The 24721-nt window shown below is 54.0% G+C and overlaps 2 protein-coding genes across 4 annotated transcripts; both read right to left on the reverse strand.

The window, feature by feature from the left end:
• Positions 1 to 66: 66 nt before the first annotated feature.
• On the reverse strand, positions 67 to 9573 carry SLC37A2 (solute carrier family 37 member 2). Of its 2 annotated transcripts, XM_027699490.1 has the most exons (20): positions 9494 to 9573; positions 7480 to 7561; positions 7284 to 7371; positions 6842 to 6920; positions 6508 to 6643; positions 6028 to 6104; positions 5767 to 5933; positions 5351 to 5388; positions 4945 to 5124; positions 4706 to 4796; positions 4565 to 4627; positions 3993 to 4078; positions 3146 to 3194; positions 2799 to 2872; positions 2225 to 2303; positions 2034 to 2131; positions 1656 to 1720; positions 1331 to 1379; positions 777 to 809; positions 67 to 327 (listed from the first exon to the last, which is right to left on the reverse strand). In XM_027699490.1, exons 1-18 carry the CDS (start codon positions 9550 to 9552, stop codon positions 1337 to 1339), a joined length of 1554 nt encoding a protein of 517 aa, XP_027555291.1. In that variant the 5' UTR covers positions 9553 to 9573; the 3' UTR covers positions 67 to 327; positions 777 to 809; positions 1331 to 1336. The 2 variants fall into 2 exon arrangements, with proteins under 2 accessions (XP_027555291.1, XP_027555292.1); XM_027699491.1 differs by lacking the exons at positions 777 to 809; positions 1331 to 1379.
• A 1430-nt stretch (positions 9574 to 11003) lies between these two features.
• On the reverse strand, positions 11004 to 24590 carry CCDC15 (coiled-coil domain containing 15). 2 transcript variants are annotated; one of them, XM_027699323.1, is made up of 10 exons: positions 24419 to 24590; positions 22606 to 22755; positions 21621 to 21785; positions 20759 to 20863; positions 17337 to 17498; positions 16092 to 16211; positions 14317 to 14420; positions 12236 to 12406; positions 12016 to 12164; positions 11004 to 11346 (listed from the first exon to the last, which is right to left on the reverse strand). In XM_027699323.1, the coding sequence occupies exons 1-10, from the start codon at positions 24587 to 24589 to the stop codon at positions 11240 to 11242; spliced, it is 1404 nt and encodes a 467-aa protein (XP_027555124.1). In that variant the 5' UTR covers position 24590; the 3' UTR covers positions 11004 to 11239. The 2 variants fall into 2 exon arrangements, with proteins under 2 accessions (XP_027555124.1, XP_027555125.1); XM_027699324.1 differs by lacking the exon at positions 24419 to 24590 and adding an exon at positions 24291 to 24407.
• Between the last annotated feature and the right edge of the window lie 131 nt (positions 24591 to 24721).

Raw genomic sequence — 24721 nt, forward strand, 5'->3', positions numbered from 1 at the left:
AGAGGGGCGCGATCGTCACCCCCAAGTCCACGAAGACCTGGCTGAGCCCCTCCAGGACATGGCACGGAGTTTTTGCATGTTTTTATTAATAAAACGGCTGACGGTGAAGAACCGACCCAGAAAACCAGCTGGCCGGGGCCCTTGGGCTGCTCCTCGCCGCTGCCTCCGTCGGAAGCCAACCCTTGGTGGTGGTAGTGAGCCCACGGGGCTGTGCCTGAGGCTGTACCTCGGCTCTGCCGGGACACCTGAGCTCCCGGTGTGCCCCAGCCTCTCTCCTCCCTCTGGGCGTGGGGCGGCTCACAGGGGGCACGTCAGAACTCCTTAAACCTGCGGGGAGAGAAGCGAGCGGCTGAGCGTGGTGGCACGTGTGGGGATGTGTGATGGGTGCTGCAGTTCTGCCGGAGAGATGGGAAGGGAAAACGGCTCTGCCGGGAAAGCCTGGCCCCATCTGCACCACAAGGAGGAGAAGCAGGTGCAAGAAGGAGATCCAGCCACCATTTTGTCTCTGGCCAGAGCTGAAGTGCCTCCAAAAAGACCCCAGTGTTTGTGCCTCCTCTCTGCAAGCTGCTCCACAGACAAGGCGCTCCCCAAAGCCCTCAGGATGTTGCAGTATTTCCACAAACTGAGCCAGCTGCTTCCCCCAGCACAAACCAGCTGGAATTTGGTGCTGCCAACCCCTCCAGGAAAGCCCTCATCCAAACCAGCCCCGGCACAGGAGAGAGGAGTTCGACAGCCCTCCACCGGTGGCTGGAGAAGGAGATTTGGGCCGCACTTACCACAGCATGAGGCCCAGACTATTGGTCTTTCACCTGCAAACACAAGACATAATGGACCAAATGTTCGCAGGGGGCCAGGGTCTGGCACCCCCAATGCCAGGACTGGGTGAGGCCCCTTCCCTCTTGGTGTCACAGGGGGATGTCAGTGGCAATCGTAGCCAAGCCAGTGCTGATTTGAAGATTATTTATACCCTGGCTGCAGTGATTTGGCTACGGTGATTAGCAAGCCCAGATCGTGTGGAATCAAACTCAGTAGCACAGGTGGGTAAAGCCTATAAATTCAGCTGTTTCGAGTGAGTTCATCAATGCCAATCAATTGGGCATCTGGGATAACATCTAGTAAGTCAGCTGGAGACAAAGATGTGCTGCCCACCCTGCACTCTCCTCCCCAGCCATTGTGATTTGACCCTTTGATTCCAAAGTCTTGATCTCAGCCCTTAAATGATCAGGGAAGTGGCTGTTTCTAGGCTGAGCCTGCCAAGTGAAACTCAGAATCAGGACGAATCAGGCTTGTGTTTGCGTTTAATCCTCAGGGCTCAAACGGAGATACTTACACCGAGCTAATTCCCATCCATCACTGACTCTGTTAGCTGCACACTAGAGCTACAAAGACACAAGGACGGTGTGTTTAGCACCCCGAGAGTTTTGTGGGGTGCCGATGGTTAAAATCCCCCGGGTGCTGCCCTGGCTCGAGGTGGAAATGTCTCTGTGGCCACGGGAGCAGGACATGGGGCAGACGGCCTCGTGAAGCCCGACACGATGCCCACGTGGAGATGCAGCAGCGACAGCAAAGGATAACAAACATCCTTCTGGAGCGGCAACGACACCGTGCTTTGGCATCGTGGGACCGGAGGCCACCCTGGGGTGGGAGGTACGTACCCTCTCTTCCTCGCCATGTAGCCGCACCAGCCACGGACCTCTTTGACCACCACACGAGCAAGGAGCTGCAAGAGGGAAGGGGGAGGATGGCTGGGAGGCCGGTGGCTCTGCAGCCGCCAGCCTCGGCCTGAGTGTTTCCATCACCAGGAGATCAGTTCTACGGCTCTTCCCAGCAAAGGTCACATGGACTAAATCCGTGCGAGGAGGAGGTTGTTGGGAAAAGCCAGGTGAATGGAGGCAGAGGTTTGGAGTGGATACAGGCCCTGTGCCTGGCTGTTTCCTGAGGATCATCCCTGCCCTCCACCAGCGAGTGGGCAGCTGAAAGGGAGCCTGTGAATCTCCATGGTAGCCAAAGCATCCTGCTGAGGAGGGACCTACCAGGCAGGCCAGGACATCGGCTGCTATCAACATGTAGAAGACGTTGTTCCAGCCCGTGGGAGAGATGAGCCCTGCAAGCAGCGGCCCCAGCGCGGCACCTGCAGGGACACAGAGCCACGTTAGGAGATGCCCTGGGCACACCTGAGAGGGGACAGGGACCCCCAGCACTGGCACCCCCCAGCCGTACACACCGACGGATCCTGTGCCGTCAATGATGGCCGTGACAGTCGAAAGGGCTTTGGCATTTCCTTTGAGAGACTCGTGGGTTCCCTGCGAGGATGGAGGAAAGAAACATAAGGAGCAAAAGAAGCTTCGGGGTCCACAGCTGGCAAGTCCCAGCGGGGGGCCAACATCCCAGGCAGGAGTTTCCATGTGTCGGACCCAGCCACAGATGGGAAGACCAAACTCAGACGCTGCCTGCAGCCAAACCATGGCAAAACCTGGACTGCCAGCAGTGGATAGGAATTGCCAGGTGATTTCCCAGCAAATTTTTCCACTCTGCTTGTGCTCAAAGGCAGATGCAGAGAGGCTGAAACACAGTCATGCAGCCAAGGTGAAAAAGCAATAGGAAAATAAACCTGCATTTAAGGCAGGGTGCAGAGCACAGCACCAGGTGTGACAGCCTTGCCCTTCTCCACTGGGCTTTGGAGGCATTGGAAAACAAAGCTAAAATACAAAAATCCCAGCAAAACATCCCTCTGGAAAGAGGGAGCAGCTTTTGGGTGTGCAAGGGCAGCGTGGCAGGGTCTGAGGTGCAGCTCTTACCAGATCTGCCGACACTGCTGTCGTGATGAGCGCGTAGGGCCCGTTCACCAGAGCACCACAGATGATCAGCATCGCTGCAGAGGGACCCAGGAAGAGATTAAACCTTTAGGTGCAGGATGTTGGATCCATCATCCCCGGCCCATGTGTGGGCATCGCTGTCCCATGTATCCATCTCCATTTTCCCACGGAGATTCCACCCAGCAGTCAGTGAACACTCATCCAACCCCACCGTCCCCCAAATCCCAGCCTGGGAGCCCAGCTCGAGGAGGAATAAAGGCAGGTGAATCCACAGTGTCTCCCATCATCCCTTCGGTGACAGGAGCCGGCTGTGCCATGGAGCTCCTTACCTATTGATGTGCCAATGCCGTTCTGGCCGACGTGGTTATACAGGAACAGCTGGAAAAGAGACACCAGGCGAACAAGTTACGGCTATTCCAGCTGTTTTCCCAAGCACTTTCCTTGCAGCAGCACCCTGGGGATGGGATGGAGAACGCGGGAACCTGAATTATTGCCGGCACCAAGCGCCGGCCGTGACGGGGGGGCTGAGGGTGCCCCTGACCTCCACATCCCGCCGGCTGCCTGCCAGATGAAATACCTGGCAGCTGGCAAACCGAGGTGCTGCCACGATTTATGGCCGGCGAGGCTCCGCCGCCAGACGCTAATTTGCCCCGACGGTGCTATCGGGGCCGCGGACGTGACGCGGCCTGTCTGCTTCCCAGCGTGCGCCAGCTCCTTCGGCGAGGAGAGGCTCCCATCCCACAGCCAGCCGGGCTTGGATTACAGCTAATTAGCCATGTTTTTGTGGCAGCGAAGCCAAATGAGCTCTGTGCAGGTGCTCGGGAAGGACATCCGGGCCAAGCTCCAGCGGAGCATGAGGCCGTCGGCATGGGGGCTTTTGGGATGAAAATCAAAGAGACGAGGCTTTTTGAGCAGGGCTAAGGCAGGATGGAGGAAAAAAAAAACCTAAAGGGCTTTTTTAGCTGTCAAGGTCTCTGCAATCCTCTCCCAGTCCCTAGAGCTGGACGTCCTCCCTGGGAACATCTGGGCTCGTGGATCAATCCCAGCTCTCATGTCAGCCGAGCGCGTGACCAGCTCATCCCGGGTGCTCGGGAAGAGGAAAGGCGGCCGTGACTCAAAGGAGCCGGCGGAGAGGGAACCCTCGTGATGGGGTTTTGCCCCCACGTGACAGCTCACCATGGGAGCAGCGACGACCAGCATCACGCAGCACGTGGTGGCTCTGCCGCCGGTGTAGTCAGAGATGAGGCCAGCGAAGATCCCCCCTGCAAGAAGGAGTCAGAGGTGTCAGTCACACCACCCCAAAGGCAAAACTTCACCCTGGCTTAGCCCAAAATCCAATGGGATGCTCTTTCATTGCCCATCTTCTGACCAGTTTGCCCTCAAGGTTAAATATAATAATATCAGAGTGAAGAGCTTTGATTTATCCCTGCCGATTTCTCCCTGCAGATGGTTTCTCAGCACCTCAGTGCAGCTCTGGTCTCCTCCACACTTACAAAATGTATTATTTATCTAAGAAAAAGGAGAGTCTGAGCAAGTGAGACCCGAGGAAAAGGGCTGTGATGGTCACCTGGATGGCAAAATAAAATTGAGGGGTGTTTGCTGCCTGCTGAGTGCTATGAATGCTGAATAAATCTCACTGGGGAAAGAAATGGTGTTGCCTGCAAAGGGGACCAGCCAAGGCTGATCAAGGCCAGGATTGTCCCTAAATCATTCCTGATCCACCCCCTCCGATCGGGTACGTGACAAACCTAAAATACCCCCAACATCAAAGAGGGTTGACAGGTCCCCAGCTTCCTTGGCACCGAAATGAGCTGCAAGGGAGAGAGGAGAGGGGTGAGGAGATGCTCCCTTGCCAGGCTCTCTCCTGCCTTGCTGTCCCCAAAACTCACCAACGTTGACGATGTAGAGGGGCAGCCAGTACAGGAAGGTGTAGCTCACCAGCTTAGCAAAGAGCAGGCACAGGGAGAACTCCACCACGCCCTGGGAGGAGAGGAAGGGATATCAGAGGAGCCTCTGTCTCCCAAACTCCTCCAAACGGTGGGGTTTTCCCCAGTTTTCCACCCTGTGGACACTCCATTGGTGGGCTGAGCTGCCCTGGCTTTGCTCTTTCCTCCATCCCACCACTCACAGGTATCCGGAGCGCTCCGAGGAAACTGATGGCTTCGGGCTCCTCGACTGGCTCCTTGGGGCTGTTGGAGCGATCCACACTGCTCTGGCCTGAGAGGCTGAGTGGGCCCTCATTGGAGGTGACTGCTTCAGGATCCTTCTCACTGGTGGTCACTCCTCCAGGATCGTCATCAGAGGCCGTCTAAAAGCAAGCCATGAGCAGGAGATGTGGCTCTCCTGGCTGGAAGGGGCTGAAAAGTTGGATTTGCAGCCAGGGCGTGACCCAGAGGATGTTCACAGTGACCATCCCCCTGACAACTGAACACTGCTCTAACTCCTGCCACTACAACCTGATGCCCTGGTTGTTTTACTGTACCCTGAGTGACACCCAGCCCAGGACAAGCCCATTGGGAATCAGTGTGACTCACGTGATGCAGTGGTGGACTGCAGTCAACATCCTCGGGATCTGCAGGGAGAAGGGATATCCTGTGAGAGCCTGGACCAGCCCCACTCCACCTGCTCTTCCTCCAGCATCTCACAGGGACTGGGAACCCCTAGGTCTTGGCTGCGTCTCTGGGTACCCTCTACCCTGCTAAAATCCTGAAGGACTTCCTAAATGTTTCCTAGAAAGACAGGCTCAGGGGAGCGACTGGCACGGGGGAAGAGCCTGCCTGGATGACCCCAAAGGATGCTGAGCATCCCTGTGGTGGTCAGATCCCCATTCCTGCTTGCCACAAGCTGGAAGCAAGTATTTGGGATTGCCAAAAATGCTTGGGGGTGGGCAAGGTGGAAAACCGTGTGTGTCACACCGGTTGTGTGCTGTGCCCCGGATCACACCACTCACACTCCACGAGGAAGAAGAAGCAGATGATGCCCACGGTGGCGATGATGATGCCGGGCACGACGAAGGACAGGCCCCAGGCAGAGGAGACCCAGGCACCGGCAATGAGCGACCCTAAGATGTTGCCGACGGAGGTGTGCGAGTTCCAGATGCCCATGATCAAACCCCTCCTGGTGGGGACACAGCCGGGGTCAGTGTCACTGGGGTGGCTGCTGGGGCCAACAGGGACCAGGACTGGGGTGGGACACGTTGGAAAAAACTCACTTTCCCTTCCCAAACCAGTTCCCGACGCACGCCACGACGGCAGGCCAGCCGGTCGTCTGCACCAGCCCATTGCAGACCTGGCAAGAGATGGGGAGCATCACCCAGGAAGCACCGACTGCAGCCACGGAGTGCAGCCCCCAAACTGCTCCGTGGGCTACCGGGCTCAGAAATAGCCACTCCCATCCCCAAACACTTGGTTTGTTTGGGTTTTTTTCCCTGCTGGGGCAACCCTGGAGCCATTCCCATCATTCCCATGGCTAATCTGGGAGTGGCTGGTGTTGCCAAACCAGCTGCCCGCACTGCTCGGAGACGGGCACACCCGGCGGTTTCGACGCCCACACCACAACCGGGTTTTGCGGGGAGTGGAAACGCTCGGCGTTTCCCCACTCAGAAACTGGGCCACCCCGATCCCTGAAGGTCACTGAAAAACTGGGATGAGGCCATAGTGGTAAAGCCGGGGCATCCTCCGGCATGACACACCTGCACAACGATGAAGTACCAGAGGACATGGATGTCCCAGAAGTAGCTGAGGCCGAAGAGTGAGGTGAAGAGCCCACTCAGCACCATCCCCCCTGACAGGTAGTAGCGCAGGGGGAGGCGCTCCCCAAAAATGCCACTGCAGAGAGAGGGAAGAGCACACCAGGAGCTGTTATGGGTGATGCCACCAATGGGCGTGATCACACTGAGCCCAAATCCTGAGAGGATCTCCGGCTGTTTTCCCATTAGCATAACTGCATCCCGAGGGAAACCAGTTTCATGGCACACTGGCACAAACTGGTGTGTGGAGGGAAAGGGGTGCAAAGGCCTTGGGTACCTGATAAACATCCCGATGGCGTAGGCCACCAGGAAGGCATTATCCAGGGCCCCAAAAAGCTCCTTGTAGTTGTCCCGATCTGGAAAACAAATATTAGGGCCACCTCAGCCTGGACCCCATCTTGTGTCCCCTCCCCATGGCTGCTGGCTTGGTCTTGTCCCCTGTCCCCAAAAGTCTTGTCCCCAAGGGGGTTTCTGGGAGCATGGCCAGGTGCCATCAGCATAGGGAACTGATCCTGTCTTGTCCCAGATTCCACCAGGCACTGCTGCCCTTTGGCCTGGGGGCATGGGGCAGAGCTCGCTGCTTAATTACCTCCGGGTGCCTTAGGAGCAGCAGGCCCCCTGCCAAACCCTGGCCATGACCCAGCTTTAGGGCACGGGGGGAGCCCAGCTCAGCTGCCAGGAGCGTAGGTTTTGGGGTGCCTGGGGTGGCTCAGCCTTACCAAAGGGTGCCCAGCTGCACCACGTGCTGCTGTTGGAGGCATTGCGGGGGTTTGGGCCGAAGGCTGAGCAGTTGGGGTGCAGTTGGCTCTGCAGGGAGACAGAGGAGGTGAAACTGGGGTGCTGCCAGCACCCCCCAGCCCCACGTCCCCTCTCCAGGTCCTCTGTCCCCCCAGCTGGGGTGGGGCTGACGCTCACCTTGACGATGCTGATGGGTTTTCGGGAGAGGTGGTAGCTGGTGTAGCAGAGGAAGGTCAGCACCAGCGTCAGTCCCCGATAGCTGCGGGAGGAAACGAGCGGAGAGCTCAGGGTTGGTGGGACAGGGATGGGGACAGAGGTGGGCGACCTCAGCACCAAGTGGGACTCTTCTGCCAGATTGGTGACCTGAACCCACTCAGCCAAGCCAGTCTGGAGGTGACTAGCCGCCCCCCGAAATAGCCCAGGATGCGGCTTGAAAAGGTCAGCTGAGTTTTATGGGGAGCACCAAGCAGTGCTTCCCCCTCCTTGAGCAGCCGTCCCGGTGAGCCACGGGGTGAGCAAGTCCCTTCCTGGTATCACGGGTGGAAACTGGGCTGATTCATCATCACTGCCGGGGTTAATTAAAGACAAGCTGGAAAAAAAAAGCCAGGGGGCAGGATGCCCTAAGCAATACTAGCTTCCCTTCCTCCACCAAATAGACACTTCATACTTTTTGCTTGGATTAAATGCAGGGAAATGGGGGAAAAGGGGGTCTGGGCTCAGGGATGGGGATGCTGCTCCCAGCAGAGCTGATAGATAAAGCCTGGAGAAACCCAAATATGATCCAGCACTCTCTGGAGCAGGATGAGTATCTCCAAGGGGACTGTCCAGCCTTCAGGAAGGGTTTTATGGCAGTACAGAGAATGCAAGTGGTCAGGGGCAGCTGCAGCACCCAGGCATGTCACGGGGTTGCTCCAAGTTTAGAAAAAAACCTTTTTTTTGCGGTTTTGGCCCATCCTGCTCCTCATCACAGTTTCACTTCTCCCCGGAGCTGCAGCAATGACCAGCACCCTGCAAACCCAGGGCAGCTCCCTGTGCTGGGCTGCTGGCTCTAAGGCTGCACTGCAGCTGGAAAACTGCTGCTTCCCCCCCAAAAATGAATAAACCACCCAAAATCACTGAGGGTCAGAATCAAATGATCTGAGGAGAGCAGAAAGGCCACAGTGAGGAAAGGGAGGAGAAACTTCACATGCAGTGCCTGGCTGGGCCAGACACTTGGGTGTTGTTTGTTTTCTTTTTACCCCATGTGTTCTGGCAAGGAACATTCCAGCTGATGGAAAAACAGGGGGAGTGTTTGGCAATGGGCTTCCAAAAAATCAAAATGCTAATTGAAATTAAATGGGCAGTGGGCTCATCCTCTCTCCAAAAGGGAGGGCAGCCGGCAAGGTTGTGTTGTGTGTTGGCTACGTCCCACTGAATTTTGAGGGTGAGGGCCTGGGACAGCTGGAGGCTGGTGGGCACTGCTGCCCACCTCAGGGTCCCCCCACACCCCTCCTGGGCCATGTCCACCCCTGGGCTGTCAGAGTGGGCTGATCCTGCCTCACAGTGGTGCCTGAGGGGTGATGCTGGGCCCTGGGTGACCCCCCCATCCAGGGCAGGTCGCCATCCCAGGGCTCATCCTCATCCTGGTGCTGGTCCCCGCAAGCAGCAACCCACCAATCCGAGTCTGGTCCCTGTCTTCTTGTTGGCCCCCAGGCAAGTGACCCCCTGGTACAGGGCCAGTCCCCAACCCAGTGCTGGTCCCTATGTCCAGGACCTTTCTCTATCCCAGTTCCACCTCCCAGTGGTTGCCAGTCACCAGTGGAGTGCAAACTCCCCCATCCCCTCAACCCAGGGCCGCTCCCTATCCCGGTTCTGGTCCCCAGCCTGGTGTCAGTTCCTCTGTCCAGGGCCAGTCTCCATTCTGGTGCCGGTCTACGAGACAATGAGTCCCGTTCCAGAGCCTGTCCCCGTCCTGGTGCCGATCCCCATCCCGATGACAGTCCCTATCCCAGTGTCGGTCGCGATCCTGGTGACAGTCCCGATACCGGGGCTGGTCCCTGTGTCCGTAGTTTATCCCTATCCCGGTGCCGATCCCCAGCCCGGTGCCGGTCCCTATCCCAGTGCCGGCCCCTTTCCCGGTGCCGGTCCCTATGTCCAGAGCTGGTCCCTTTCCCGGTGCCGTCCCCGCATCCCGCTCCCCGCTCCCACTCACCGGCTGTCCCGCGGGAGGGCTCGGAGCAGGCGGACCCCGGGGGCGAGCGCTGCCCTCATGGCGGGCGGCGGCAGCGGTCGGGCCCCCCCAGCTCCTTTTCACCGCCCCCGGGGCCGCCGCTCCCGCCCCGCCGGCCCCGGTCCCGCCCCGGCCCTGCCCCGGCACAGCCCCGGCTCCGAGGGGTGAACCGGGCTGTCCCTGCTCCCCTTGAAACACAAATCCCCTTCAGATGCGGCTGGAATGAGGAAACAGCCGCGCTGGGCACCGGGAGGGGAGAGAAACCCCGAAGGGACCCAGCAGCCGCCGGTTCGTGCCCCTCCCAGGGCTCTGGGAGCTTCCCCAGATGCTTTTTCCAGCGCAAAAAGCTGGGTTTAACTTTTCCGCTCCCTTTCCCAGCACCCCCGAACGGACTTCGCTGCCCTCATGTCGGCTAAGCCATCCCAGACATGCTTTGGGGTTATTTCCAGGGATTTTGGGAGTCCTACTCTCCTCTGCCCTGGGGTTTCACACCAGGACAAAAACTCCTGCTTCCAAAGTATCCCGTTTATCCTGCCAGGACAGAGCCAAGCAAGGGGCAGATCAAAGATGAGGAGCAGCAGCAGCTTTATTTAACCATCATTCCTTTAAGCCACAAATCAACCCCATGCCCCTTGAGGATCCTTCCAGAGAGGTGGGAACAGGGGTCCCCAGGACCTGAGCAAGACCTTGGGGACCTGCCAAGGAACTTGTCCTCAGCTGCCCCAGAACTGAAGTCAGTTACAAAAAACCCATTTGCAGCTTTAGCCTTTTGCTTCCCTGGCCCCTCCAGGGGCAGATCCTGCCCTTTCCAAACCCACTCCAACACCCCAAATTAGGGCTGCAGCACCTTCCCCTGACGCAAGCAGCAGTTAATAAACAGCATCAGCCGCCACGGATCCCTCGGTGAATGATTCTCCAGGGAGAACTGGGGAGCATCCCCTGGCTCTGCACCTCCATGCTACCTCTGGCCTGGGGTCGTGGGTTTGCTTCATGGCCCATGGGATGGGAACAGGGAAGAGAAATGATCCGGCACGCTCGGCCACCCATCCTTCCTGCTGCAGTTAATATTGGAGAGGGCGGCCAGCAAGGAGTAAATATTAATGACAGGGTATGGAGCAACCTCCGCCCAGGAACATGTGTTACCCCACCACAGGCAGTTTTGGGAAAACCCATACTGCTCCAGTCACCCCTGCAAAGGACTGCAGGGATTTTTTTACTAGGAAAATGCTCCTTTCCAGAGCAAAACAGAGGCTGTGGGAGCATGGGTCTGGTGTGATGCTGGGTGGGTGTTAGTGGAAGAGAGGTCCTCGCATGGAAAAGAATGAAGGAACAATAAATACCTGGTTCTAGAGGGTGATCCAAGTAGCAGGGGTTGGCAGGAGCCCTAGGGAAAGGGAAAGGAGGGAGGGGGAAGAGCTAAGAAACCCTCCCCTAAGAGATACTGACCCTTGGCACCTCGTTTCTATTTTCACACTCCAAGAGAGACAAACAATCCTTGAAAGTAGTTTATTCCATAGCTGAGTGCCCGAATCCAAGTGCCTGCTCATAAACCTGCCACAGAGTGATCCCCGGTGCAGAGTGGGAGAGGCACAGCTCAAACTGGGCAGGAGAGCAAAGGTGACACCATCCTGGCAGCTGGCACAAGGGACAGGCAGGACAGGGCCCAGCCCTGCTCCCTGCTCCCACCAGTCACGGGGATATGGGGAGGGGGACACGGGGCTGCCCCAGTCACAGACGCTTCCCCGAGCGAGCGCAGAGAGCGGCCAGTTCTTGGAGTGGCTGCGTGGCCGTGTGGGCACAGGAGGAGATCACGGAGTGCAGCGCCTGGCTGTAGGCTGAGCAGGAAGGGGACATGGAAACCGTGTCAGGGGATGAAAGCTGCACTTATGGCTCAAAACTGGGCTTGGCTCCAGCCTTTCACCACAGAGCAGAGAGGGAACAACTGGGATTTAAGGTAAATCTATATGCCTGTAGTTTTCCACACGTCTGCCTGCAAACGCTCCTGAGTACGAAGCAGTATGCAAGCCAAAGATTATTTTATGAAGCCCCAATTTCTCTGTTTTCTCTCCCAGATGACTCCCAGTTGCCCAGCCAGGTACTTTCCCAAAGCTGTGCTCCAGGTCAGAGCACTCAATCACTTAACAAAGACCATTTCCAGGCCTTCATGCATTCTCCCAGTAGAAGATTCAGCATCTAAGGCAGGTGGCTCCGTGTCCCTAACAAGATGATTTGCAGCATTTTCCTTGTGGCTGTGTCCCCATGCACATGTGGCTGTGTCACAGCTGCATTACTTAACACATTTTAGGGGTTTGTGCTTTGTTCAGGATGTCCCTCAGGATGTCCCTGAGGGACAGAGCCCAACTTGCCCTCTCTGGAGTATATTTGGAAGAGCATCTCTGCATAGTGGCCCAGGAGCATGAAAACACCTATCCTGGTTTGATTTCTCCCTGTAAAATCAGAGATCCAGGCCCAGATGCCTCCTCTCTGGAAGCAGGAGCTCCTACCTTTGTGGTTTTTGTAGAAGACGCAGTTGTTGGCGCAGGTATCCGGGTGGGAATCCCAGAACTCAGACCCACAGGAACACAGCGGGGGCAAATCGATGTTACAGGCTTTGATCTTCTCCCTCATTTGGGCTCTCAGAGCTTCCACATACCTGTGAGGGACCAAACATTCACTCCTGCCAGCGACACCTGGTTCTGCACGGGAAGCGGGCACCGGCCCTACCTCGCGTGCTCCTTATCCCGCTGCTGTCTGTCCTTCACTCTCTTCTCCTCCAGCTGAAGCTGGGCCAGGGCTTCCCAGGCTCCCTCTCCCAGGGAGGGTTTTTGCTGCTCAGCCAAGTCCCTCATCCTCTGCTCCTCCACCCGGCGCTGATTCTCCTTCTGCCTCTTAATCCTGCAGGAACACACATGATTAGGGAAGGAGTTTTCCCCATCCCAACCCCTCATTCCCAGCCAGTCCCTGTCTGTGAGGTCAGGGCACAGGGATCTGGGTGATACTGCTGCTTTTGCAGGCAAAAGTAAATCTGCACTAATCACAGCATTACATATAAATATAAATATATTGGCTTTAAACATGAAATGGTCAAAAATACTTTCTGAGCCTCCATTCTTCCCCCCATAAGGCAACACCAGCCTGTGAATGCCCTCCTGCCCTCAAACTCTTCCTGCCTGCTCATTTTCTCACCACTGTAGACTTCCCTTTCCAGCTCCCTCCTGCATCACAGCCACAGGTGCTCCTGTTGGGAAATGTCATCTGCAGTTCCCCAGAGTTGTTCTTCTGTCCTTAAACCAAGCACAATAGCCAGGCTCTTTAATACCCACCAGAAAGGACCAACATCTTGGCTTGCCAGCTTCCCTACTTCCCATTATTCTGGCTATGAGGCAGTTTGGATCCTTCTGTAAGCAGCTTCAAGGGCTGGGAAGCATAACAGGGTACAGCAGAGACACTCCAAGGATCCCATTTTTACTCCAAAACAGGCTTTAAGATGCACTTTTAACCAAGTTTCCCTCTATTTCCTCAATCTCCCTTGCACCTACACAGCCCTCCAGCCCTTAAGTGGGCCCTGGGTTGTGTAATTCCCACCAAACACAACACACATTTCCCTAACAAGCAGCAATTGCAAAGCACAAAGACTTTACACCAAAGCATCTGCCATTTTATTCCCAAATGCAACAATGTCTCGCTGCCAGGAGGTATTAAAACACAACATCAAGGCTGGGGAGAAGCCAGGGGAAGGCAGTGTCATCAGACATTTCAGATCTTACTCCGTGTAGGGGGTCAAATCTTTACATCCAGAAGGAAAGTGCTGAAACCAAACTTCTCTGGTTGAAGTTCACCGAAATGTTTTTCAAATGAGATGTAAAGCCTTAAGTACAGCACCATAAACCTGCCCCAGAAATCAAGGCCAAGGCCAACTCGGGGCTTTACACCCCATAATTACAAACCCAGCTCTTCCCTGCACACACTCTAAGGGAAAAAATAATAATAATAAAAAGGTATCACACTAATAAAGGAGTCCCTAGGGCCTCACCAGCACTCGCAGGGCAGGACAAGCTCTCCAAAGCTCCCAGTGCCATTAGAACACCAGGGATGTGGTGGGAGGAGCACTGATTTACACTGGCAGCTTTTCCTCGAAAAAATGCCCATGAAAATCCTGCCCTGAGGTGCCTGTCCTGCTTCCACAAAGCCTCCCCACAGAAGAGCTGGGATGGTCACAGTTATGTCAGTTCACTTGAGGGCAAGCCAGGGAAAAGCCAAAAATTAAGAGGATCTTTCCTGTTTCAGTGTGAATTTGTAGAGCTCCTCCTTAACAAGCCACTTCAAGCGAGAAGCTGAGAAATCCCCACCACAACTGATACTTTTACACAGATACCGAGTGTAAACGAGTGGAAATCGTTTTATTACACTGTATAAGTTTTTATAGCTGTGAGGGTGAAGGGTCTGACACTAAAAGTGCTGGAGATAGGCACAGTTTAACCACAATGGCATGACCTCACCCTAAAGTTTCTAAGCACAAGCTCGGGTTCCCAAGGGTCATGGCTTGGGAAGTTTCATCTCTTCCAGCCCCATGTTTTGGCTCCCAGCTCCTAAACAAGCTGCACCAGGACTCAGAAATGAGGTAGAGAAGTGCTGAAGGACTTGACAGGGCCTAAGGGTCTCTCTTGGGGGGTCAGTTGAGTGAATCCCACCCTGGGGTCAGATCGGTGCCTGGTTCACACCAGACAAGTTCACAAGACCTTTCTGGCCTTCCAAAGGGCTCTGCCCTGATGGAGGAGGTGACCCCAGCACCCACACGGACTCACTGGGCAACTCTCTGCTGCCTCTCTCGCTGCTGCTGCTGGTCCTTGACTCGCTCCCGCTCGATGGCCATGAAGAGGCGGCGGCACCGCAGGAACTCGCTCTGCCGCTGCGGAGAGGAAGAGAAGGACGTTTGGGAAGGATGCCTGGGATCAATATCGAGCTGTATCAATGCTCAGCTTGATTTCTGGAGGATGGAACCTCGCTCCTTCCCCAAGAGACCCTCAAATGGACATCTCCGAGTGCACATGACCCAGGACTGGGAAGCTGGAGAGATGGCACTGAGGTAGGAGAGAAGGACCAAGTCACCTCGGAGCACCGGAGAGCTTTGTGCCAGCATCCCTCCATTGAAGCTTCCTACAGATGGAAGCTCTTCCACCTGACAAATTCTTAAACTCTCATCTTCCTGGGGGTAAAAGAGCCAGTTCCCACTTCAATTCACTTCAGATTGGATCCATCTGGGGACTGGTGCTCCCCTATGGCTCACTGGAACCCTGTATCTCCCCACAAAAATTAATGTGCAATACCGAGCTGGATCTGCTACACACAGGAGAACCACAGAGGTGGCAAAACCACTGCTAGGGAAAATCCAGGGGCCCTGCAGGGAACAACTCCCATAGGGATACTGAGGGTTTAGTGTCTGGGCTTTTGCTGATCCCACCGAAGAAGCAAGGGCAGGGAAACCTCCTGGCTAAAGCTCCAGCAAAAGCCCTCCCACAGAGGAGGTACAGAGCTAGTTTAAACTCCATGACTTGCAACAGCTGAAGGCGTGGATTTTTCTTCATCAAAGCTTTTGGGCCAAGTTTGTCCATCTCACACAGTGGAGAGCCCAGCACAGACGAAGATAAAGGAGGAGGAGGAGGGATCACCAGGCCACCAGTGGAGAAAGCTGGATGGAAAAAACCCAGGCAGAGGAGACTGCTGCAAAACCAGTTATCTCGGGTGGATCAGAGCCAAGGAGATAAAAGCAAGGGGAGAGGGAATGGTGGGGGGAAGGAGCAGCCTGAGGAGCCCCAGCTGTTGTCACACCGTGGAGGAACCACAGCCAGATTTGGGATCAGCTGGTTGGAAAATACTTGTAAGGAACAAAAAACACACAAACTGTTCAGAGTTTTATGCTGTAAGCTGCAAAAAGGTGACAGAAGGAGAGGGAAGTGTTCCTCTTCACGGCAGGAGGAAGCAGGAAAATAAAAGTCACTCACTTTAGGCATCCAAGACAAACATCATCCTTCTGCATCACCCGGATTAGCACAAGCCAAAGTGTCCTGGACACAGGCTGTAAGCCCTCCTCATGAAATCATCCACTCGGCATCAGGCCGGGCTTGAGACTATCCCAAAAATCAGAGAAACCTTTATATTCCAGCCTTGTACCCAAACTAGATGAAGTTGGGCTTGTTTGAGGGGTTTTTTGTTGGGTTTTTTTTGCTTTTGAGAACTTTTGGCAGCTTCTTGCTCTCCCTGCAGCTACAGCAAGCAACCCTTGGTTTTTGCCAGGCAGAATGAATGGAGCCCATTTCTCCTCCAACCCTTGGGTGTGATTCAGATCCCAGATTTTACAGAAGGAGTACAGAAGAGTTCCATTAGTCACGAGAGACCTTAAAAAATCACCTGTAGCTTTGCCCAAGACCTGAAACACCATTAGGCTGAGCTGACAAACTAAACCCAGCAGGGGTTTCATAAGTCAAGGCTGCTCTGAGGCTTCTTATCTGAGCCATCAGCATTCCTGACAGTCCCATCCCTTTCAGACAAAACCAGGAGGGCTTGGCCCCCCTGGACAGACCTGCTTCCTGGTTTCCTCCTCATCAACACCAGCCCAGCACAAGAGGGAAGGGTGGTAATCAGCTTGTGGCCTCCAGGGAGGCTCAGGCAGGCTTGATTCCTCCACTGACCCATCACAGACCTGGAAGACAACATAAGGGAGCAGCATTAGCATCACCATGGTCAAGTTTCTCATCTTCCCTCAGCAAAATGCTCTTCACTGGAGGCAAGTCCTCTGTGTGATCCTTACAGCCCTCAACAAGGGTGACCCACCTCTGAGATGGGCTATATTTCAGGTACAGTTTGGCTACAGACAGGAGACGTGTGCCACATCTCCAGGCAGGATTCTGACCATGAAAGCTTTGCCAAAACACCTCTAAAGGTATCCCCTGGAGGAGGTTTAGTTTAAAGATGGATTCACACTTCCCTTCCCCAAACTTCTATTATGAACTTCGTGAAGTGTGAAAACAATAATACAAATAACAAACCGTCAAGGGAATTAATTCCACAGCTAACACCTCCCAAAACCTCAGTATAAACCCTGCTGTCCTCCACTATCTCCCCCCACTCGCTATCTGCCCAGCCAGTACTTCTGCTCCAAGCTGGACTAATCCCCAGCCAAGGTTGGGCACAGGCTGCCACAACCATAAAGCCTTTGCCAACTGCCCCAGGTAATCAGACCAAACCATTTCCACCCCCCCCAGATGCTCAACAAAAGCTGCCTGGAAACAAAAGAGCACCGATAAGAACATCAGCTCTCAGCAGACCCCACCAAGGGCGGTGTCTGCCAACGGGAGGCACCGGGATTGACACAGCCACCTCCTTCATCTGACACAAAGCTTTCCTCCCCCCACCACCTCCTTTTTCTCGGAGGTTTCTTTCTGGCCGATTTGATCTCTTCCACCCTGCGCTGCCTCCCGAGCAGGGCAGCGGGCCCGGGTCCTGCCGGCGCAGGCTGAGCGTGGCTCCAAGCACCAAGCGACTGCACGGCCTCTGGGTTTCAGATTTCGGCTGGGCGGCTGCCAACCGGCATCACGAGGCAGGCAGGAATCAAACCCCTTTGAGGCCACAGCTGCACCGTGAAAGCAAGAAACAGCAGTGCTGACTTCACTGAGCTCCGACTTCACTGAGCTCCAACGCTGCTCCCGAGCCCACTTGGACGACAGCTGGCTTAAGAGTTAAGCAGGCCTGGGGGAGCAACTGCTCTACTCCAAAATAAACCCAACGATCCAAACCTCTTAAAGACCAAACCCTGAACGGGTCTTACTTTTCCGAATTCAATTTTGATGTAGAAGTCATCATCGTCCTGCCCGGTGTGACTCGAGGCTGTGCCTTGCTCCTGCAGCTCAGCAGGCAGGTCGTGGTGTCCCTCCAGCAGCAGCTCCTCGCCCTCCTTGGGCACTGCAGCTGCCGGGCAAGGCTCTGGTTTCTGGAGAAGGGAGGAGATGGGTGTAAACATGGAATTCAAATCTGGCTGCTTTGGCGCCAAGGGCAAACCCTCAGAGCAGCTTTAACACGAGGGCACATGTGCTGCCAGTGCTGCCAGTCGATGAGATCTGGCAGCGCCACGTGTTCAGCGGCACCAGGGCTGGGAAACGGGAATGTGGCAGAGTGACCTGTGACTACGCTCTTCCCAAGTGCAGCACTGGGACAGACGTGTGTGTGGGGTGACTGGAAAGCAAGGCAAAGACCTCTCCAGGCACTGTTTCACAGTGGCAAGGAGCTGGGATTTCTGGAGTGACACCGGAGTATGGGAGTGTACTCCTTCAGATGGGAAGTGGGCAGGCTCCCCAGTGGCAATCCACAATATTTTGAGAGGCAGCAGATTGTTTCCTACAAAATAGAGAATCAAAATGTCAGAAGCAAGCTTGGAGCCAGGATAAATTCTTTTCCCTTCGTTTTTTTTTTCCTTCAGCATGGTGGGAAGGGAAGGACTGGTGACAGAGGGAGAGGATGGATCAACAGGAGAGCAGGTCATGCCAAGAATCCCTTGAGATGGCTCTGCTGCTTTACAGGAAGGACAGAGGATAGCCTGGAGTCAGTCTGAATGTGGAATTATTTGATAGGCACAGGAATTACCTATCAACCCCACCATAACAGAAACGTGACACAGAAGAGCTGCTTTGGTGTGGACAAGGGAACAGAGGGCAAGGGTTATTTCTTTGCAAGATTGCACTGGAGCCCTCACGGTTGAAAGACATGAAACTGTGAGAGAAAACCCCACCAACTTTGTGGAATGGGACATTGGGGAACAGAATTTGTGTGCTGCCATGCTTGGGAGCTACAGCAGTCCACCAAACCCTGAAGGTAAAGGTTTGGTGAACGAGATTACCTGGAACAACAAACAGGTCATTTCCAGGTGATTACCAGGTCCGTATCTGCTTGGGAAAGTAGGGAATCAACTCTTTGCATGCTTTTGACCTGAAAAGAAATCTCTCCAGGAGAGAAAGAGCAATGATTTTAGGAACATGGATTACTGATCACAGGGAATGCAACACTTTACGGGGAAGATGGAAAAATGAGAAGAAAAATGCAGAAAACAGGGCTGAATGAGAAAAAAAACATTTCAGCCAAAGGCTTGCTCTGAGCTAGAAGCAGGGAGAAAAATGCTGGTACTGTTATTGGGAAGAAAGTCAGGTTACTCCTAGAAGCTGAGGTTTTTAAGGAGGCAGGACCTGCCCTGGGCCACTGCCAAGGTGGGAACAGCTCCTTGAAATCTGTGGAAGTCTGGATTATCAGAAAAGAGCACAAGGAGTGTCTCTCTTTATTTAAAGGAGGGGAAAAGGAAACACTAAATAGAAGGTTTTAGCCTGAAGAGTTTAACTGTGACTTTTGGAAAAACAAGAGGAAATCATCTTGCAAACTGCCTGTAAGCCCCGAGAAAACAAGATAAGCAGCAATCAGCATAAATTTGTCAAGAGCAAGTCAGGTCAGGCTGGGCTAAATTTCTCCTACAACAGAAAGAAGAGGCCTCAGGCAAAGAGCAGAAGACTCTGGGGCTCAGCTGAGCTCTTGACGTGGCCTAATTCAACACTGGGGTAAAGCAAAACCTGTTAGATGGAAGTCTGACATGGGAGGTGCAGGACTGATTAAAAACACAGCCCAGATTTGGTCTCAGGAGTTCACTGCACAGAAATAGGGTAAGAGCTAGGCGGGCTCTGCTCCATGATTTCATTATCAGCCCGGATGAGGGAAGAAAGAAGCACCTTGATTAAACTACTGACCCCACCTGCAGTTGCAGAAGTATTGGGTGGAAAACCCTTGGGTTCAAACCAAATAAATGGGCTTGAATACACAGCACAAGGAAATCCAGGGAGGACAAAAGCAGAGACCAAGGGGGTTAAGTCCCTGGTTATGTCCGTGGCAGCCTTTTGCACTTGAAGAGAAGGGAACACGCTGCTGTCCTGTCTAGGTGGGAACATGCCAAACCTTCATACAGGAAGACAGATCCAGATAATATTAGAGCTTTCTTCTCCTCAGCTACCTTGGAGTAATAAAACAAAGCAGTGCAATAAATCAGTATATTCCTCCTGGAATAAATCACCCAGGGAAGCTGTTAAACTTCCTTATGTAGATTAACTGTAGCTGCAGTGAGGCTGGGATGGGAGGATGGTCCCAGATCCCTCCCAGTGTTTCTCATGGCTGTGGATGACTTGCCCAGGACTCCCACGGATCTCCTCTGGCTCTGTTATTTATGTGAAGCTTTAGTGCTACTAATAGTGAAGTCATCAATCACCCCAACTCACTGAATGCATTGAGGGCTCAAACAGGAGGAATGTTTGGTGTTGGAAACAGGTAAGGAGGTTTCTGAGCCCATAATTACTGTGTTTCTCTGAGTCTTGTTTGCAGAGCTGACTTCCTCAGAAATCCAAGAGTACACAGAGGAGGAAGAGCCAGACCAGCCCTTACATAAAAGGTATTTTCTAGATAATCAGCCAAGATCTACTTCACCTTTGGTGAACCTGAGAAAGGGATGGGAATGAAGAATTGCAGGATGGGCAGGAAACTGGCTACGGAGGCAATAAGAGAAAACACCAGGCTGGGCTGCTGCTGGTGTTCTCCAAAGTACGTCAGTTTGAGAAAGGTCTTGGCATAGAGAGCAGGATAATAGCTGCAACACAGTTCTGGAGAACTGGAGGGGCAAAAAAAGGATGAAATTCAGCACAGCAAAATGTGGGACTGACCTCCTGTGCACTGCTTCAAGGAAAGCAGCTGCATGCCAACGATTCTCTGGCAGAAGACAGCCCCGGGTGAGGGAAACACTCCAGATCTTTGCCACCCACACAAAACAAGGGATTGATGCAAGGCAAAGAGTTGCTGAGGTTTGTTAAAGAAATAAAGGCACCTGAGGGGAGAGCTGGTTGTCACATGCCTCCCAAACACCCAGATCACAATCTTGGATCACAAGCCTTTTAAAAGCCTTTTTTGAATACTTGTCTCTGAGTTTATCTCAGAGACGTTTTCACCCACTTTATCCTGCTGCCTTCTCTGAAAGGCAGCAAGGGCAGAGAAACAGAGCCCTCCGGCCACCAAAATCCATGAGCTACCCATCAGGTGGGTCAGGAAAGCACAGCTTATTTCATTCCTGCGGGGCAAAACTCCCCAATTTTATGCTTTGGCCTTCCTAATTAGAGCCAAACAATTTGCAAGGCGATTTCTGTCCCCCCAGCCCAGGCAGCCCTCGCTCACCTCCTGCCTCCAGCCGCCATTGGGGAGCTCGGGGGGCTCGGCACCAGGGGCCACAGTCCTGCGGGACGCCAGCCTGCGCCGCACCTGCCTCACGGCCCTGCTGAGCTGCCAGAGGGGAAGGAAACACAGCACAGCACAAGTTCAGCTGCAGGCAGAGATCTTCCAATCACTCGGGAAAGACAGCACAGCACAAGTTCAGCTGCATGCAGAGATCTCCCAATCGCTCTGCTCCAGCTGAGGGGGTTGGTCAAGGTGGCACCCAACACCCAACACACAATCAGCCAGGAGGGGTCTTTCAGAGCTGCCCCAAGGTGCTGAACTCAGCACTCATCTGCTCCTAAAACACGCTGCTGAGATGCCACATCCCCAACTTTCCTGCTTGGTGTCCAGCCAGAAGTGATTTTCCACCCTAAGGTACTTCAACTGGAATCCACGCCACAGTGCTTCAAATGGAATAACTCCAGCTCCTAGGTGAGCACACAGGCTTTATAAACCACCAAATGCAGCAGAAGCATCACTATTAAAAAAAAAGCTTAAAACAGTCCTCAAGGCAGGTTTTCCCAGATTTTGGTCTGCAGGAGACAAGCTGCAATGAGCTGGCACCACCTAGTGCCACCTCTGCGTCAGGACACGGCTGAGTTCAGCTACAGCATCAGAGGAGGAGGCACCTGTGACCCGGTTGGATGCTCTGAGGAGCAACATTCAGGGTGAAAATGGGAGCTAATGTTTCATTCGATACTAAAACCAAAATACTAGGGACGTGCTGTAAAAGAAAAAAGATATATTGCCTGTTCTCAAATTCAAACGCCGAGGACCCAGGGTGCTGAAGCAGGGCTGGGAAGGCAGGAGGGGCACGGCTCACCTCGGCAGCTTGCTGCTGGAATGGCTCGCCGTGTGTCCCCTCCCACCGGGCCGGGCTGGAGCCAGCAGCGGGACCACAGATGATGGGAGGGCGGTGGCTCCGGAACGGACACGCCTTCCTCCAGGAGGTCCAGTACTGCACGGCAAAACAGCTCTCCCGCTCCGCCTGCCGGAAAAAAGCCACGTGGGATCTCCAACCATCACCTGGAAGGACGTCAACCTTGGTGACATTTCACCACCCACAGGTGGCATTCCTTGGGATGGAGGTTTTGGCTTTCCATGCTGAGAGAGCACAAAGAACCATCAGGCTCTTGGGGGCTGAGGGCATTTGCGGGCTTCCCGCTTGGAGCTGGCGGAGTTACATGAGGACATCCCCACTCAGCCATGGAAACAGCCCAAACACCCCAGGGGCAGCCAAAGCTGGTGACATTTCAGTGCATTCCCTTCTGTGCCACAGTCAGATCCTGGCAAGTCCTCTCAGCACTTGTTTGACAGTAGAAAGGATTAAATATATTCATGGGATAATCCAAAACAAGCCCATGGGGGAAAAGGGAATTTGGAGACAGCAGGAAAGTGTTGCTTGAAAACTATTTGGCTGCTTTGGAAAAGGGATTGGAAAAGAGACAGCAGAAAAGCTGTTTTCCTTCAAACACAGCCAGGAGACGTTCACATCATTCCCAGCTCTGGCCTGGATGCTTTTTAACTCCAGGCAATTCCACACAGGGCTCTGGGATTCTGTTCTGCTGCTGCCCGAGGGAGCCAGTGACCTTTCTGTGGGGAGGCTTCAAGCACCTTCAGCCCCAGCCAAGGTGTCATGCTGACCCAGCCTGCCAGGACACCGTTTGCTGCCACAGGGTCTGGGACCTCAGATTTTCTCTTTTTTTTTTTTTTTCCTCATTAACACCTTGACTTGAGCTCCAGTGTTAGGAATCTTCCCAGTTTAGGCTGGGTTTTGGAGGAGTTTCTCCTGACAGAGCCCTGCTTACCGCTTCGTGGGACTTCTGCAGCTCCTGCCACCGGCGCATCCTGACCTGCCGGTTCACCCGCTGCCTCACCTCGCCCTGGAACCTCCTGAGGTTGGCTGCCTTCTGCCGCTGCTGCTCCTTCAGCTCCTCCTCCACCTGGAATACTGAGGCCTGCAAGAGACAGAAGCAGATTCCACATGGGTTTTGCTACAGCAGAGCAGCTTGTATCCCTGCATCCCCCTTTCCCCCACTTGCAGCGACCAGGCAGACAAGCAGCACACAGAGCAAATTTCATGTTTGATTTCATAATCTGTGGACAATGTCTATTGGATTATTATAGGCTGGATTGGACAATGTCTATTGGATTATTATAGGCTGGATTGAGTCTGATTAGACAGATGCAGAACATGCACACCTCTGCCTTTGCCTCTCTGCAAGGCAACTGGAAGGAAAGAAAAAGGAGTCTCATGGAGCAGCTCCCAACTCCTGCTCCCATGAAAGGATGCTCAAATATCCAAAGCCCGGATCCAAAAGGAACAGGCCAGCCCCCCATCTTGTTAATACTCTGCAAGGCTGGAAGCACATCAGGGAAGCAGTTCACAGACCACAGCACTGCTCCAGAATATTTTTACCATCTGAAGTGAAAGATTAACAGCAATGACCTGAAAACCCCAAACCCCCCCATTTTTTAGTCCTTGCAGTCCTGCCAAGCAACTCTGCAACACCACCATGGCTTAAAGACCAACTGCATCCCTCTCCTGGCTGCCACCACAGCAAGAGAAACCAGGGACTGCAGGTATGGAGGAAAGGGGTGAGGCTGAAGATAAACTTGGAACACTCCCAGCAGCACAGCGGGGTCAGCACAACCCAACAAAGCTCCAAGATGGGGAGAAATCCGCACTGTTATGGAAGAAATCAAGCCAGAGCTCCAGGAGAAAGCCCAGCACCAGCTCACCCACTGCCCACCTCAGCAGCAACTCTGATGCAGGAGGCATTAATGCTTATCAATTAAAAGTATTAAATAAGCTCAGATAACCCTGGGCAGCTTCATCCACCCCTGGAAGCCCCACAGGGGGGGCCCCAGGAGCATCCTGGCTCCCCAAAGCTCTCAGGAAGAGTTCAGCTCTCCCAGAAGTTTCACAGCACCAAGATGGAAGTTCTGTGGAATATGGAGATGATTCATTTCCATATATTATCTCAACCTTTCAGGATTTAAATTACAATATAAAAATAAATCATCTCAAAAGGGCAGGAGCTTCTGTAACGTTCAGACATTAATTACAGGGGACTGAACTCATCATCTGATATTTAATGCACTTTTAGTCCTCTTAGAATAACCCTCAAAGCAGAAATCCCTGAGATAAGCATCCATAAAGATTTCCTTAAGTGTTTCTAATGGGGTACAGCTGAGATTGGCTCCAGACCCTGAAACACTCAATATATATTTTCTTTAAATCAGCAACACGGAATAAAATCTCAGTTCACCAACATCCTTCAGGGATGAGTGGGAAGGCGAAGAGCAGCACTGGCTGGGTTCCCCACCTGACTGATATTTAAAACTGATGTGTTTCTGCCCCAAAACCATAGTTTATTGGAGGGGAATTGACTCAGAGGGATGCTGCGGGCTTGTGCAAGGGGGAGGCCAGGCTACTTGATAGGCACCATGGCAGCTTCTGACCCCACTAAAAATCACTAAAATAAATTACTATTTTCAGAAGCCACATCCCTGGCCGCCTTCAGGCTGTGAAAAAGCTCATTTTTAGCTCTGTGGGTTTTACTGGCACATTTGCGGGGTTGGAGACGCCCCGGCAGATGGTGCCTCGGGTGCACTCACGAAGGCCGGGCTCGGCTCCGGCTGCCCCGGGGCACTCTCCACCCATATGCCCACGGGGGCCGCGGTCTGGTTCCTCTCGCCCAGCACCGTCCCGCTCCGCCGCGGGGGTCTCGCCGGGGGCCCCCCCGGGGGCTCCCCGGCCCTTCGGCACCGCTCCTTCGAGGGGGGCATCATCCCGGCACCTGGGCAAGGGAAGGGGGAAGCGGAGGTGAGGGTGGAACAACCCGGGCACCCCAACCTGCCCCCTGCCCCATCCCCTCAGCCGCGGGGCACCTCCAGTGCCCCCCACAGCCCTGCAGCCCC

Source organism: Neopelma chrysocephalum, unplaced genomic scaffold (assembly GCF_003984885.1).
Source record: "Neopelma chrysocephalum unplaced genomic scaffold, ASM398488v2 Primary Assembly neopelma1_138, whole genome shotgun sequence".
NCBI lineage: Eukaryota > Metazoa > Chordata > Aves > Passeriformes > Pipridae > Neopelma > Neopelma chrysocephalum.